Source organism: Labrus mixtus, chromosome 19 (assembly GCF_963584025.1).
Source record: "Labrus mixtus chromosome 19, fLabMix1.1, whole genome shotgun sequence".
NCBI lineage: Eukaryota > Metazoa > Chordata > Actinopteri > Labriformes > Labridae > Labrus > Labrus mixtus.
The window spans coordinates 15858341-15876209 of record NC_083630.1 but is presented as its reverse complement, the minus strand read 5'-3'; the positions used below and the strand labels follow the sequence as shown (position 1 = coordinate 15876209).

Here is a 17869-nt window from a genome sequence, read left to right as displayed (position 1 = left end):
GTGTACATCTAGGTGTTAGGTTGGGACCTATATATGAACGTTTAAATCGAAAAGAAGTCTAATTAGCTTAACTTAGCTGTGAGTGTTTTGGGGTCAGGAGACATGAAGAGGTGAGTGAGGCACTATTAAAGCTTTTACTTAAAATTATGTATTCGTTGATTTTATTGTAGATTTTTTTTTTCTTCAGGTGTCTGTCAGGTCTTTATTGGTCTTTATGAATTGTACAACGGTAATGTTTTAAAAAAAACAATACATGAACAACATAAAGATTTAATGGCCATTATCAGCCTCAAGAGTGCAAAGTTGTCAATTCAACAAATTCACAGTATTTCAGTCACTGTTATTTATTAAAAACGGGATCAAATGGCAGCATCTTATTTGATAAAACCTGTAACTATCTGTCAGTGTAAGATATGGCTCTCTGTGTTGGTGCAGGATGAGTGGAGGTGTACATCAGTCCATGTTTTTCCTTGAGCTTCCAGACCTGAAGAAGCTCTGCTGTATCAGTCTGACTCTGCAGGAGGAGGGCGAGGAGCCCAGGAGCAAACAGATCAAGATCTGCAGGTGACAGCCAAAGGAGGAAACTCTTAACATGTGCCCTAAAGTAATTAATTAAAGGAACAAAAAGCCTTTTCTTTGCTTACAATACAGCAGACTCCCCTTTCAAAAACTGTTATTTCACTTTGTAGAACAGGGGTTGCTGTTCTACCACTGCTTAACAATCCCAAATTATCCTCATGTTGACCCTTCATGTTGTCACACTGTGAAACCTATAGAATAATGTTGCATGATTTGCAGCTCAAAATAACCCTTATTTATCTTATACTGGCGTTAGTAGAAAAACAAAACTAATTTCAGCCTCTGCCTGAAATGGTTAGTTTCAGCTGCTGTCTCTTTAAGGCCCCAAATTCACCGTGCCTACTTTCTTCTGATTGGCCAGTTCTCTGAAGCCTTCTGGATGGCAAAACACTTATGATCTGAAAATTGCCCATATTTAGTTTGGCCATCCAGCATTGTAACACTATATGTGAGTTGAAATGGAAATCAGCCTATAACAGGTTAACGTTAAATGTAATCTTTTTTCTGTTGTTTTGTGGTACAAAATTATTAAACTAACCATCTAAACATCAAAGTAGCACAATAACAGAAATGTACGTACAGATCCAGGCAGCAATAGACCAACAACTCCTTTGCTATGTGAGCTAGAATTGCTTTTTTTTGTCAAAGGAGTCTGGTGGCTTTGAAGGGAGTGATGGAACAGCTGTTTCTGGTTAAATACAGAAAATGTAAAGCCCATGATGCCCATAATTATGGAAAAAAAGAATGAAATAGATTTAAACTTGTGAAAGAAAAGGAAAACTTTTCACTGAGATGAATGTGGTGTAAAAGTCCTGGACAGATGTGAAGATTTGAAGGGACTTGTGAAGCATTGGAAGAGTTTATTCAAAGATGAGAGCTTGACTCAGGTTTAACCAGCTCTGGTATTATTTATAATGATGTTGGTCTTTGTCCGTGTCTGTGTTGAACACAAACTCAAGTTTTACTACATCCTGAACTTGAACCCAGCATTCCTGTGTTTGTGCCCTTGACTACGCTTATGTTTGTCCACAGAGAGTTGGTGCTGCTGTACTCTGATGTGGTGGCCTCCCCAGCTCTGGACTCCTTCACTGAGATAACAGCGGTCATGGCTGTAAGAAACACACACACAAACACACACACACACACACACACACACACACACACACACACACACACACACACACACACACACACACACACACTAGGGTTGTTATCAGTACTTAATGAGTCTTTGCGGTGGTGCTTATAACATTAATTGACGTGTGCAGAAGTTAATTGGCTGAAGAAGAAGTTGACTGTTGGATTAGACTAGAAGTAGACAACTTTTAAAATAAAGTCACAAAGAAAAAGCTGCTCCAACTCTTCATGCTGCGACGAGAGAGTAGGAGGAGTAGGAGTAGGAGGAGTAGGTGAGTAGGTGAGTTTTACTCACCTGTGTAAGGTGAACTTTCAGGGCATGTAGTCCTACTATACCTAATCTACATGAGCTACTCTCTTGTAGTATTTATGGATTTATTCAGTAATGTATACATTTGTAATTATGAGAGGGAATTTACCTCCATGCAACATGCGCCATACAGAATGATAACCATCTTCAAACACAGGTATCAAATCAGCCAACACTCCCCTACAGAAACAAATCCAAATCAATGGATTCACTCAGGTTTCATTTGGCAGATGGAAGTAACTTTTTAATTTTCCTCAGTCTTACACCACTACTGTTCCAGCTGGGCCTTTACATACCGTCATCTTCACCTCTCCCTGTAGAACACACTGTTTTTTTTTTTTTGGTATTCACTGTAGTTAAAGATCTGAGGACTTCCTCCACTGCAGGGCTCAGAGATGTGTTCGCGTGCCGACACTTCCCAAGCACAGACACGCAGGCAAAACATAGTTGGTCTAAATTCCAAACATTCCATGTGTTTGTCTACACACACACACACACACACACACACACACACACACACACACACAGGAAAAGTCTCATTGTCAGCTCTGTGACATAATAATGCCTCCGTCTCACGCTACTCTCATTCACTGTCATTTATGTTCCTACCCGATCAGTTCATCCTGCCACAGCTGCACTGAGCATGTGCAGCTACCATATGTTAGGATTTGATTTTTTTTGGACTGGCAGATTTTTGGTTACTCAAAAGCAATTTTTATGCACACATGAGACGGTTATTTCAATATAAAACATGACTGTAGCAGCATGAAACATTTTTATTTGACTGTCAATTAGTCTACATTCAGGAAGTCTTTATTACAGTTAATTTAATCTGATGTGAACAAATCCATTAAGCACCTTTGATTAACAAATGCTTTAAAATGACAGCCTCCTCTTTCCTCATGTTGTCTCTTTTCTCGGCAGGTCCCGTTTTACCAAAAAGGCATCCTGCAGGTGTTTGGAAGAAGACGCAGTCTGAAGGTTGGAAGAAATGACGAATAAATGGAGTTTGAGTTTTTGCTTCAGACTCAAATATAAGATTTTAAACCAGTGGATTGTGTGTGTGTGTGTGTGTGTGTGTGTGTGTGTGTGTGTGTGTGTGTGTGTGTGTGTGTGTGTGTGTGGTTGTGTGTGTGTGTGTGTGTGTGTGTGTGTGTGTGTGTGTGTGTGGTTGTGTGTGTGTGTGTAGCTGGGCTCTCCTCAGCGTGTGTTTCCAGGCGTCCTGCAGGCCTGTCTGTCCTACTCTCTGATCACAAGACTGGCTCCCAGGTGGAATAAAGCAGGACTCTACCTCGTCAGCGGTATGTGTGTGTTTATGTTGTCTAAACCTGCTGCACGCAAACATTTACATTTTTGTGGTAGTTCATATTTGGGGAAATAGATTTTCAAAACTGAAAACTTCATGTTACATTTGAAGTCCTCACTGATACTCCTCTCTTGCTTTAAAACATGGAGCCCTATTTGAAGGCGTAAAGCATGAGGCGTAAAGTACATTTTGGGTGTGCTTGACTACATTTTGTTAGTAACGTGATGCTCATTCTAAGGCCCTGAGCGCACAGAGGTGGGAATATACGTCATTTGATTATACATCGGTGTGATGTATACATCAAGACTTGCTTGGCTGCAGACAGTTTTTTAAACAGTATTTCTTTTGAGTAAAGTAGTTCAGATATTTATGAGTTAAGGCTGCTGGGACTGACAGAACAAGTGAGGAAGTGATACCAATGAGTTCACATGAATCAGCCGTTCAGAAGTACTGCAGCTTTATATAATAACACTACGATTATCATCTGTTGTCAGTCAAATATTAACAGCTGGTCAGTGTTTTGCAGTAGGCTGTAGTGTGTGTGTGTGTGTGTGTTTGTGTGTGTGTGTGTGTGTGTGTGTGTGTATGTGTGTGTGTGTTTGTGGGTGAAAAAGTGTCTGCTGTGTGTTGCAACAGTCAGTAAGGCCTTCACCTTGGACCCAGTCGGACATAAAATGGATGTGTGTGTGTGTTTTTTTGTTTGCGTGTGTGTGTTTGCTGGATGAAATTGTAGCTGTAAAAAATAACAACATTAACATTTAAGTTTAACGAGTCCAACATTTAAATTTATTTCTTTATCAGAGTTTGAAGGAAAAACATTTTGACAAAAATCTGTTTGTTTATGATCTTATGTAACAAAAGCGGTAAGTTGTGTCCAAACTTTCCAAACACAAAATAATCCAAACAAACTAACAGGTCAAGGTAGCAGCAGACAGTCATCTCCTGTGTTCTGGGGTAAAATACCTGTTTTTATCAATGGAGTCTGGTGTGTTTAGAGAGTGATGTAACAGCTGTTTGTGGTTAAATAAATCATCTTCCTCTGTTACAAAAAGGTCTGTCTCTGTAGGGATCATTCCTTTAATGTTGTCAGACACTTGGAAGAACAATCTGAGCCGTCAGGGACACAAACAACAACTTTTAGTGGACACCCTTTGCGGGGATTATATTGCAACCATTAGAGCCTGATTCACAACCATAGGCTAAATAAATCTGAGCACTGAGTCAATGAGACCCTAAACTACAGAGAATAAAATAGGGCCCAGGATAAAAAGTTAAATTTAGAATTTCCCTTTAAAAGTTGAAAAGTTGAGGTGCTGTTCTTGCAGCTGTGGCTCATGAAATTCTGAAGTTGATATTTATTTTAACGTTGTGTTTTTTTTCTCAGGAAGAGACTTTCTGACTGACGGGGGGAGGCTCAACGCTGTCAGTAAGTTTCTCTGTGACTCGTTAATCTCTTACACTCCTTACGTTTTATTGTTCTACTTTGAACCAGAGCTGCAGATTACAGGTTAATATCAGAGGATGTGTGTTTGTGTTAGTGATTTGATCAAGCAGTATACTCGCTAAGATGTAATGTCCATTTCCGATTGGCTGCATGTTGGCTGTGGGACAGCTGCGTCTCCCTGAACTGTATATTTGTTTACATTTCTTTTATAAGTTACATTTCCTTGTCTTGAATTCTACGCTTTTAAATACTATTTCAACCTATCAGGCTGTTTGCAACGTGCATGGATTATTTAGAGCGTCTTTATTCAAGATTCCGTTTTGTACTTATCAGAAAACGATCTCATATACATTATTGACGAGCCCGTAATTTATTTAGAGCAAAAACAACGAATGAATCAGAATAACAGGGAGAGTATTGTGTTTGATTTGAATTATTCATATAGACTGAATTAAAAGTGATTCATGACTACATGTTTAGAAGTTGTTTTTGTGTCATATCCAGGGGTGCTTTCAGTTTTCTTTTAAACAAGTTATTAGGCTCATCAATTAACAATCTTACTAACATAATTAACAGGTCCTCACTTTACATAGAGGGCAAAACATCTCTCCAAGCAGAGAGCGAGAAAAGAAGACGGGGAGAGAGAGAAAAAGAGAGAGAGAGAGAGAGAGAGAGAGAGAGAGAGAGAGAGAGTGATCGTACCAGAAGAAACATCATTGTTAACCTGGTGTTTTTATGTTCAAAGTGTTACCTACCTGTTTCACTGCTTTACTGTAAAATAATAATAATCATAAAACAGGTAGGCTAGCCTTTAAGTAACCAATAAGTTACCTCAGGAGTGACTTGATAAGAAAACAACTGTCCTGGAAGAACTTCAGTTTGAAGAGCACTTTGCATTATATATCATGTTCTAATAGAAGGTCACTGTATCGCTCTACATATCATTTTACTGTTTATTCTGTCAGCAAAGCTGCTCACTCCGGCAGTGTGAACACTCTGACCTTGCGAGGAGGTTGGGCACATGGAGTCTGAGTGGTCCATGTAGAGGTGATAACTTAAGAACCCGCTGGTTAAGGAAGCAGTCAGGTTGAAGAACGAAGCCCTTCGGCCTTGGCTTGCTCAGGGTTTCTGGAAGCAGACAGGTATCGGGTGGCTCGGAGGGCTGCAGTTCGAGGCTCGGAGTTTGGAGAGGCTGAGGAGAAAGACTTTGGGTTGGCCTCAAGGAGGTTCTTGCAAACTCTCAGGCGACTCAGGAGGGGACAGCAGGGATTGGCTCAGGTCATCCCAGCAGGAGTGGAGACAGCTGACCTGGACTGGGGATATAGTTGAGTGGTTGACGGAACACTTTGAGGAACTCATAAACTCAACTAACACGTCCTCTGATGAGAAAGCAGAGTCTGATGACCCAGGGGAACCCTCTTTTATATCCTAGGCAGAGGTCGCTGAGGTAGTGGTGCGCGCCCCATGTATGGAGGCTTTGGACCTCCGGGGGAGGCAGCCCGGGTTCCAGTCCGACTGTGGCTCTGACTCTTATCGACTATCTTATCTCTACAATAAAGGCACCAAAAGCCCAAAAATAATTCTTAATATAAAAAGCTCCTCAGTGGTAGGGCACCGGATGAGACTCGCCCTGAGATGCTGAAATCGCGATTCATCTGATCTGAAACCCTATGAGAGATGTTTTCTGTGTGTGTCAGGCATGGAGCTGAGCACCAGTGAGGGACAACTGTGCATCAGTATAGACGCCAACACAGTCCGACTGCCTCCAACCACAGTGAGAGAACAAAAACGATTTATTCTCAATGTCTTGTATGTGCAAACTTACACCCCACATATTGTTATTTTTCTTCAATGAATTTAGTGTATTTTTCATCTTGGGACATATGTTTACATATTTTGGGGTTGAGTTGACAAAAGTGTTTTGAATTGTTCTCCTTTGGGGCAAATGTTGATCAAAGCACGTGCACTAAACCACCAAGTCATTACATCGCTCTTTTCAGAGTCACCAGACTCCATTGACAAAAACAGTGATTTGACCTTAAGGATTGATGGGTGCCCTGTGCAGGGTCTACTGCTGGCCCGAACTGTTTGTTTGTTTGTGTTTTTTTTTTTTTTTTATGACTTTGCCGTTTTTAAATGGACAAATGAACAAACTCACTCATGCGGGCTGCGTTTTTTGGATTGATTCTTTGTTCTGAAAGGATAAAATCCTAGTTTTCGTTTTGGAGTCTAGTGGATTTGAAGACCAAAATATGCAATTCATTTTTCAGAAAAAATAACCAACCTCCCCTTTGACTTTTTATCTGCACCTTTCACATTTACATAACTCACAAAGCAAATGTTTGTACAAAATAACCATACTCTTCTTTCCCAGTCCTGTTTAAAGCACTGAATGTTTGTGTGTTTACTTTTTGTGCAGCTGGAGGACTTTGACCTCCCCCTGTTAGTGCTGAGGAGGTTCTGCAGTGAACCTGACTCCGTCCTCAACCCCACCTCCACAGGGGGAGCCATCTGGTGTCACGTCCTGCCCAGGTAGGACAGCTCCACCTGCTGGACACAAAGCAAACCGTTATCTGTGTGGATTGTTTTTATAATGGATACATACACTTCTCCGATCACTTGATAGTCAGCCTACAGTTGAGATCACATCCTGCCTCATGTCCTCCCTGATCTCACCACAAAGATCCTTTTCTCCTGTTAGCATGAAGCTTGCACCGCTCAACTTTTGATTTTTGACATTTTCCTATAAAATATTTATGCAGAGTGCAGAGTGTGAGGATCATTTAAAACTCTTCAACCTTATTCTTTACTTTACTTCCTCTAACCAAAAACAGGTTCTACACTCCCCCATAGCTCATCAATCCTCTCTATCAGTTTGGTTCAAAGGTTATTTTCAATTCTATAACGACCTAAATGCATAATTCTCATCAGACGAGGGATTAAAGACAGCTGATGGGGAAGTCCTTTAACTTATCCTTTAGAATGTGGTCTCCTCTAATTGTATTGAACTAATTATCTGTTTGATTTTGTAATACATAATACAAAACAAAACAGATAATGCTATAACAGGAGTCCTCTGTGAAGGGAGGCCGGTGTCTGCTCAGCTGATCGTGCTGTTTTTGATGTTTTTAAGAGCCAGAAATTCTGGGACTTGTTGGGTAAAAACAACACCAAAGATAAGATGCTTTATTCAGACTGATGAGCCAGAAGCAGTGTGTGTAATACTGACTATGAGCAGCAGAGGGAGCTGCAGCTCTTTTAAACACAAGGCTGAATCAGAAGCGAAGGCAGTGTTTATTCTCTTTTTTTATTCTCTGATGTTATTCTATTATTTCATTACATTATATATGTGTGTGTTTGTGTTTGTGTGTTTTTAGTATGAAGAAAGGTCAGATCATCACCATCAGCCGTCAGTTGCCCAAAGACGGACCTTTCAGGACCTACAGCGACCTGCAGAGTCACTGGAACCACCTGGTACCACACATATTTCTTATTTATCGTTCCTATTCTTATGATTTTTTTTTTTTTTTGCTGCTTATTTAATCATAGCACTGGTCTTTGTGAATAAAAAGGTATTTCCAACAAGGCTTATTTGTATAGAAAGGGGACAATTTGAAATGTTTGAATATTCCCTAATTTATGTACCGTACATGCGTTTGGACAGGCACACCCTTTGTGTGTGCTTTGTGGATCGCACGCTTTCGTTTCCTCTTATTTCTACAGGTTCAGCAGAACAATCCTTTTGTGAATCAGGCCCTAAGTGTGTCTACCTGTGTGTGTGTGTGTGTGTGTGTGTGTGTGTGTGTGTGTGTGTGTGTGTGTGTGTGTGTGTGTGTGTTTTTCAGTACGGTTACAGACTCCCTGAGCTCGCAGAAGAAGAGGTGGTGTACTGCAGCATCTACTTCAGACTGGTGGGAGAGAGACTCTTCACGTATCCTGAAACACTCAACTCATAACATATAAACATTTATTGTTTAATGTGATTAAACTGATCACCTCCAAAATAAGAATAAAATGTTGACCAAATTTAGAGTAGTCATGAATTATTGTAACAGTTAAATCTGATTTGACAAAAAATACTATAACCTGCAGGACCTTTTTATTTCTTTGTTTATGTATTTATTCTTTCAAATATTGAAGAAATAAGACGTAATAAATAAGAAAATAATGAGAGTGACTTTATTATCTGCTAAGTGAATTGTAGAATTGTAGAATTATTAAAATATAAATCTAATGCAGTTAAAGCTGCGGTGTGTGGGCCTGACGGCTGGAATCGGTCTGCTCTCAGAAATGATGTAAAGTATTTATGATTTTATGTCGATGTTGTTGCTTTAACCTCCACCCTGAGCAGCTACCCTCTGAGCTGTATCCGCCTTCAGCCTGTGCAGCCCGGCCCTCGCGTCAGCCTGCAGGGGGCGCTGGGCTCCTTCCTGTCTGACGCCAGCGACCGGCTGCAGAGTGTGTGTGGCTTTCCTGCACGACTGACCAACAAACCGTGTTATCGCACTGTCGGACTGTGCACAGCTGCCACAGTAAAGGTACACACTCGTACACACGCACACACGCACACACACACACACACACACACACACACACACACACACACACACACACACACACAAGGAATACATTCAGGAAACAAGCTAAAGTGAATGTGTTTGGGTAGTTTAGTCAATCAAGCATGTGTGTTAGTGTTATGTTAGCCTCAGACACAGCTGTGTGTATTTTGTTATGATGAAAAGAAACCCACGGACACTGTGACCATGACTAGCCTCCGTACATGGGGCGCGCAACATACTGTATCTGCGCCCCTAAGGAGCTTTTTTTTTTGCATATACATGTTGACATTTTGCAGCCTGCCTTCAAAGGTGCTTGTGTGACATGTGGATTTGACTTAGAACTGACTTTGTTATTGTTACTAAATGGACCTGGGACTGGAAATTTGACTGTACTTTGGATGGAAAAATAATTTAATTTTAACTTCCATAAAGTTGATTTGCCCCGAAGTGTTGCATTGCATGATTGACAATCTCAGAACCAATCAGCACTCATCATCTATCATCGTCTGATTTACGACATTTGCCTATGGGAACACTCTCCATCATTCTGGTTAAACCAGCGGTTGGCATTGAACGACATTCAGGCAAAACTCTGTCCACAACATCCCGCAGTAACGTGAGCTAGAGAGCAGCTTCACTCTGTCTCACTTCAGCCGTATGAGCCCTGACCAAAACAGAAACCAATTTTCCTGTGATTTATTTGCAATTAACAGGAATGAAGTTTTCCGAAATAAAAACATCACGATGCAGATTTGTGAAAAGTCAAAAGTCAGGTCTGTCGTCAAGAGGAGAAGTAAACAACTTGTGGGATCGGTCACTTCTGATGTGTTTCAGGTTGTCAGGGAATCTCTGATTGGCCTTTACCACACAGCATCAAGCAGATTCCAGTTGAAATGTTTGATCGATGATAAATTGTTAACTGCACTTTAATGCAGATATCTGTTTATAGAGAGAAAGAATCGTCATCAAAACAGCCCCGATGGGAGCTGGTATTTCCTTAGCGTGGGTAATGTTACTTCTGTCTTTTGCCGTCCACACCGACTGTTTTCTCCTGCACACACCAAAGCCTGCTGATATGATAGGTAATTGGTTAATACAGCTTGGACTACAAATGTAGTACAAACGGTAACTAGAACACTTACCATGCTGAATATCTAGACCCCGTGTACAGATTCTATTCAGTTTCTGTGGTCCATCTACAATAGTAGGCGGTGTGTGTATTCTTTCATGTTCTTTCTTTTCCACACAAACTCACAACACGTACCCTCACAGGCATGATATTAAATGTGCGTGTGTTGAGGTTGAAGTTGGAGGAGGGAAAGCGATTATCGGAGCGTTTCCCACCCTGTAAAACCTTCATGGACAGCTTTATGAGCGTAAAGGTGCGACGCTGAGGAGAAAGAGGAGGAGAAGGGAGGTGCAGAAACATTACCCCCCCCCCCCCCCCCCCCCCCGAATACTGAGGAGTCTGTTTCATGATACAGATGTCAGCAGGACGGGGAAGGAAATGTGTTTCTTGTTTGTCTCTTTTAATGAAAAATCAGCCTGAGACACATGGAAAAGCAAAAAGCGATATTTCATTTTGTTTCTCCAAGGTTGACAAATGTTATAAGTCATATAAATGACTGCTTTTGGATAATAACTCAGTTTTTAATGGTTTTTAACATTTGTTCATCCTCCCTGAGCGGCTCTGATATTCAGTCCATAGATTAAAAAATACATTCTGCAGCTGTTAAGTTATTTCTCATCCTCAGAGCTCATTCTGGGCTTTTCTTATTCACAGGGTGAAGCTAAAGTGTATTTTATCAACTTTAGAAACTCTGCACAGTGAAACATCCCAAAAGATCGATTCAGTGCGCTCAGAGTGAAACTAAAATATTGATGGTGTTCTGCAGAGTTCATTTCCAAAGCTACTTTTATGTTGTCGTGGAAACTCAAAGACTTTATAGCTTCAGAAGAATTTAAGCCATCTGTTAAAAAAGAAAACTTCAAGCTGAAGTCTGAAATATTACGGCTAAGTTCCAAAAGAAAAAAACATAGACAGTAGTATATCCAATCCCCGGCTGCCGTCAGTGAGAGAGAGAGAGAGAAAGGTAGAATACCTGATCAATGCAGCACTGGATCAATAACTCCCGTGTCATAGAAAGTCAAATTTGTGTTTATGTAGTCTGGTGTGAATAACAATCTGACCCGGTCGGGGACAAACACAACTTTTTCTACAATGCAGCCATTACAGCCTTTTTCACGGTTGCAGACTGAAGCAATGTAGCGGAGCAGCTCAAAAATAATGTTGTACCTTTACACAAAAATGTGAAAAAAATTGAAAAAAATAAGAAAATGGCTGTTTTGTTATTAGCCCTAAGGGTTCATATATACTTAGACCAGTGGTTGTAAAACTTTTTCTGTCATGCCATGCAACATTTTTCTTGCGCATTGATTTGAAAACTGTGGGTTCCTTATCTGCAAAATACTTTTTCTTTTCTTCACTGAGCCTTTGGGTCTCTGTTCAACACAACAAAAGTCCCGTTTAAAAAAGTTTTCCCTTGCCACTCCGTTATCACAACAGGTGAGCCTCGTGTGGGGAGGAATGGATGTCTCTCTCTTTTTCTCTCTCTGGTCAGATTACAGACCTGCTACATTTGAAGGTGTACAGAGTGAGCGAGATCAATCACCTACTAGTTCATTGATCTTAAACGCAGATCTTAAACACCCCCCCCGATGATAATTAAACTGATGATATCATCCTTTTACGGCTACACCGTCAGTCCAAAATAAAGCTCATGTTTCTAAAGTTACTGTGAAGAAGGTTTAGGTTCTTCTCTTCTTCTCCTTCAGGTGTTGAATGGTGAGCAGGTGAATCTCACCTCCTCCTGCTCCATCAGGCCAGTCCTCACTCAGCTCCCTCCTCCTCCTCGTCCTCCTCCTCTTCCCCCCCGGCCTCTGAAGCGCTCATTCAGTTCTCAACCTCCAGGCCGAGTGCCTCTCACCCAGCAGGACGGAGTGCAGAGGATTCTGGGTAATGGATGTGGATTCAGGGGCAGACTGACACAAAGTCACGGGTATCAAGAAGATCAACATTGGCCCTCCTCCTCCTCATGTGGTGTTTCCTCCTCTTCTGATTCCTCGAGGCATCAGTCAGCTCCTTCACTCTCCTCCTCTGCCTCTTTTTTCTCAGTTTTCCAGCCAGCCTCCTCCCTCACCTCCTCCTCCTTCACCTCGTCCCCCTCTTTGCTCCCCCCTCTTCCTCCCCCGACTCAAACCCCAGTGCTTCCTCCTCCCAAACTGGTTCCCATCTTCACGAACAAGTGTCCATCGCGTCGTATCAACGTGGCCCTCCTGAGAGCGCAGAAACAGGGACAGCAGCTGATTGGAGGAGGGGAGGAAAGAGGGCGGGTGACCTTACCTGCTTTTGGGAAGAAGACCCTAACCACGTTTTGTACTTCTTCTTCTTCTTCTTCTTCTTCTTCTTCTTCTTCTTCTTCTTCTTCTTCTTCTGTTTTCTCTTTTTCAGCTTCATCTTGCCCACCTACCATTCCTAGCTTCAAACCTCGCCCTAAACCCAAGAGCAGCGCCTTCCCTCTTCCAGCAGGTCACCCCAAACTCAAACGCCTCCCCAGCCTCAGCCCGGGCTTCAGGTCTAAACCCGGGCTCATCCTCAGTCCAAATCCAGAAATCCAGTACGAAGCCAAGTCCAGCAACATAACCGAAAATATGGCAAGTTTAGAAAGCAACACTGCAGCTATGTCAAGAGGAAAGGTGCAGGAACAAGCATCAAAAATGTTTTTCCATAATTTATCTTGTGTCTCTTCATTTATTTTAGGTCTTTATAATGATAGGTAGTCTGTGAGGTAGATTATTGAAACATTTTGGTAGAAGAAGGTCGTTTTTTTTTTTCAGCTAATAGGATAAATGTTGTTTCGTCAGAGTTAAGACACAGCTGCAAAATCCTGTTTTATTTCCTTTAAGCAGGAACTTTTGATCATCCCAAGCAGTTATCATGTGAAGCTATGTGCTAACTGACCTGCTTTGTTCTTGTGTTTTTCAGGGAGTTGCGTTTGAGTCAAAGCCGAAGAAATCCAAATCTTTGCTTCGAGTTACAGATGTGGAGAAAATGGCCAGGAGCAACCAGGTGAGGGGAGAGGGTAGACTTTACACCTCCGTTGGGTTTGGGTTTGGGGGTCTTAAAGCACACATAATACTCTTTACATCAACTCAGTTGTGCCGTAGAGCAGACCCCAGAAATAAGGGTGCCAGGGACCGGGGATCCCCACTGTTTAAATTTTTGTAAATATTTTTACAATAAAGGGGGAGATATATAATTTTAAATGATCTAAAATTGTATTAGTTTTTATGAAAGGCGTCTCGCAGCCCCCTGTCTTGGTGGCTTGCAACTCCTCGGGGTCCAGACCCTCACTTTGGGATGACACTGATTTAATCATCTATGCATATCCCTTTATGGCTACCGTTCAGAGGATAAGCCCTTCTGATTTAGGTAGCATCATGACTTTTTCCCTCGCGTGAACCTAAAGAAGAAACTGACAACAAATTGTTTTAACCCAATAAATTAAACTTTCTATGTCCAGAAAGCTAAAGAGTCCAGGTGATGTTCATTTTGAATATTCTCATGTCGGCAAAACTTCATGTCCAACATTCGTCCCTGAGTGGACAGACAGCCTGTACGCATCAACTGCACGTGTGAACACATCTGTGGTTTAGGATTAAGAAAGTGTGTTAGTGTTTCTTCACCCGTGTCTGTGTTTAAATCAAACTACAATCCCAGAAATATCCCTTTGTGTTGTTTCCGTGCGTGTAATAAAGCTTGGAGCCTAAAGGGGACACTCCAGTTGTTTTGTTTATGATATTAAAGTGAAAGAAAGTAAAAGTCCTGGCACTTTGTTTCAGAGAAAAAGAAGAGACGAATCTCCTATGCGTCCACTCGTACAGCTTCAGCCTCCTCATAAACATCCTGAAGGAGGACGACATACATTAACGTGATGTATTAAAGAGTGTTAGTGTGATGAATGGCACACGCACGGCTCCCTCTCCTTACAAACATCCTTCCTCAGGAGGGTGAGGACTGTTAAAGTGATGAATGTGTCAGGAGGAGCTGCGAGCCCACAGGGAGCACAGAACATTAATAACAACATTCATCAGTTTTACGGCTCCAACCTGCAAGTTTTCAAGAACAATATATCAGCTACCCTTTCTCTTTTACTTTTATTTACACAGTTTCAACAGCAGACACTTTGCTCTCCGGCATTTTTTAACTCTGTTCTCAATATATAAACTTTATTCTATTTATCCTGGAGCTTTTAAGAACAACCAAAACACACAAAATAATACTCCTGAGTCAAACAAACCATTTATCTCTGTGTAAATATAAATTCATTTCTTTCCCAAACATTCCCTCACATAACCTCAGTGAGGGATTATTCTCAGCATTGACTTGTTTTTGTCTATGTTTGATGCGTAATGCCAAATAAATACTCACCAGTTTCTCATCTTCCATGACTCATCGGCAAGAAAAGTCTGTCTGATTGATATCATATCGTGCAGCTCTTTACAGGTTGCACAGTGAACTAACTGCTGTGCATGCATACATGTGTCTAACCTGTCCATAAACATTCAAGGAATGTTACCTTGTTAACTTGTCCTGTTGCTGCTTAACAACGTGGCCATATATGTGGGCTGTTAACGGAGCAGACGTGTACAGTGTAGTGTATTGTAAGGAGACATGTAGTAGATGATGGTGACAGCGCATCTCATTCTCCTTCCGTTTTGAAGCCAGAATACTCCTGTGACAGGCTGACAGATTGTGCTGGTGACATAATTTAGAACCAAGACATGTGCAGAAGGGAGCTGCCTGATCGAACCACAGAATTGATGCCACGCCCCTTCAGCTAATCGCAGCAACACATTTAACTTCAATCAATCAATAAAACTTTAAAGGAACCCTCAAGTGGGTACAGTCCGCAGCAGATCAGATTCTGGTGTCTGTTTGAATCAGAGACTCTCCCAGTAGTCTGTTGCTCTCTCCATCTCAACATACAGTCAGTCGTCTGGACAGGTAGCTAAAGGTACGCAGGAACATTTTTAGAAATGGTCAGATATGGTTGAATGGTTGTAAATTCAATGTATGCCCTCCTGAACTCTCTCCTACTGCTGTCTCTAGGGATGAGTGCAATTGACCGGCTTAACGATTTAAGTTGGCATCATCACTAATCAGCCCCAGAAATACATGCTTTTTTTTAAACGTGGGCCCACAATGCCAGTTAAAGGTTGTGTCTGAGCTGTAACACAGCCTCCTGCCAACTGCTGTAGCTTCGGGTTAATGGGCCTGCTCTCCTCACTCTAAAGCCTGGATGTAAACCAGCATAATGTTCGGTTGGTTTCTCATAAGAGTGGAACGTTTCAGCAGTGTTGTGATCTAGAAATGGAGATAAAGTGTCAAGGTAAACTGGTGAGTCGTGCATATGACACAACTGAAATACACACAAAGGTGAGACGTCACCCTCCATCTTTTGGAAGTTTTATATTGACAATTGTGAATGCTCCGTCCAGATTTAACTTGAGCACATAAATCATGAGTTTGGTTGTTAACAATTAAGTCGTACAGTGTGAGCTGACATTCCACCACCACTTCCATACAGTCGTACAGAGTACACTGGGCTTCAGGTGACAGGTTTTATTTGACATTACAGTTTCTCGTCCCATTATTTTGCTATTTGTTTTTATTTTTTTTTACCACCTTCACTATGTATTAACTCTACATCCCTGCATATTGTTTCTTTTGTGCCTCTCTCTTCATATTTTCTCTCTCCAGTTGTTTAAGCTGAACTCTGCGACCCTGCTGGCCTGGTTAAAAGGCAGAGGAGCGACTGTCAGTGCCAAACACAAGAAGGAGGAGCTGATGCTGAAGGTCATGGGCTGTCTCGCCGAGGCTTGAGGCCCACACACACACTAACACACGCACACACATGCACCCACACTCTGCCCATATCGACTTAATCTACTTACTCTGGAGCATTAATGCTGCTCTAAGCGACTTGATTCAAGATTTGATGTTAAAACAGAAGCTGCAACAAAAGAGCACTTTCATCCTCGCTAATTGAGATGCTGAAGATTTGCCCAAATTTTAATCTTGTGTTAGATGAAGTCGCTTTGGAGTCCTATAAAGTGAAATACAGACTTCATAAGATTTTTTGCTTTTGTTTGATCAGATTGTTAAGATCTGTGAAAGTGTATGCTGTTCATTCACAAAACGTTTAAGAAAATGTTCTTTTCATTGAAGGAATTCTGTGTTTGTTTTCCTTCTTTCTTTTAAAAAACTTAAAACTTCTACCCTAAAGGGGAATTGTTTTTTTATGGCCCCCTTTTCAACATATTTTTGGCTCTGAAGACCTTGTAGGTACAGAATTTTTCAATAATCGTTCAGCTGGCAGCAGGGAAACAGGCTGTAACAACTTTGAACTTTTTGTTCCTATAAATTATTTATAAGCCTAAATATGTTGAATAAAAAAGGCCAAAGATGCACAGACACTGGAGTTGGCTGTAAATAAGTTCTCTACCGCCGATGTTTCAGTTGTTAAAGTCACACTGAAGGGTTGAAAATAGGAAAGTTTAGTTCTGATTCATCGAAGGTGAAAAGATGTATATTTGAATAGAAAATATTCTCTGTTGTGAATTATTCCACCAATATTTCCTTATTTAAAAATGATTAATACAAAAACCTATGAGCTGTTGTTCAAAAGTATGTTAAAATATATTTATTTATAAAAAAAATGTTGAGAAATTGTAGTGTATTTTTCATGGTTTCAAGTCTCGTTCTTTGTGTTTGTTGGTGTGTGACGTCCCGCTATTGTGTATTGACCTGTGGGCAGACACGGCCAGTCTTCCAGATGTAGGCTGTTTCAGATCGGGCTGTTGAACTCTCATTCTCTCCGATCCACCCTCAGCGTCGCACTCTCACCACAGATCCTGAATTGCATCTCATTTTGTTGTATTTTGGTAATAAACCTTACATCGTTTAGTTAAAACCGTATGTTTCCTGCGATTGAAACTATTCTTTGTCAGGCCTTAAGGGCCTTAATGACTCTTCCCAGGTCTTATGTATGTGGAAGAACTGCTCAACCTTCCTCTCACAGAGGAGACAAAGTAATGATGGCTTCTTTTGTTTATGTCAGTGAAGTAATGGCTCTCAATTTAACATCTGATTTATATTTCATATAAATTAGTGAAGAAAAATGAGGAAGATGGGCTGCCCTCTGTGTATGTGTGTGTCTCCGTCTCTTCCTGGGAACGAGGGTAAAACAACTAAACTTTGTCTGTGAAAACATTCAGAGCTCAGATGATTGAGAGCTTTCTCTATTTGGTTATAACGACAGAGCTGAGAGATTTTCTCAGTGTCAACAAAGAAATTCTTCAGACTCCGTTTAATGAGACGGGCACTTCTCATGGTATCAGACATGTTACATCATTTAAATCTATAATAACATACTTTGAGTCCTTCTTGGCCTGCTGGAGAGAGAGATGTG

General features: G+C 41.2%; 2 protein-coding genes across 2 annotated transcripts in view; one reads left to right on the top strand and one right to left on the bottom strand.

Annotated features, from left to right (window-relative positions):
- Positions 1 to 17869, bottom strand: part of LOC132994570 (cytochrome b5) — a 107211-nt gene that overhangs the window by 8285 nt on the left and 81057 nt on the right. The window lies entirely within an intron of this gene.
- On the top strand, positions 356 to 16629 carry LOC132994644 (uncharacterized). The gene is made up of 13 exons (XM_061065131.1): positions 356 to 564; positions 1612 to 1690; positions 2951 to 3007; positions 3216 to 3327; positions 4717 to 4758; positions 6474 to 6550; positions 7196 to 7308; positions 8154 to 8250; positions 8622 to 8707; positions 9128 to 9314; positions 12171 to 13136; positions 13381 to 13464; positions 16159 to 16629. Exons 1-13 carry the CDS (start codon positions 437 to 439, stop codon positions 16279 to 16281), a joined length of 2151 nt encoding a protein of 716 aa, XP_060921114.1. The 5' UTR covers positions 356 to 436; the 3' UTR covers positions 16282 to 16629.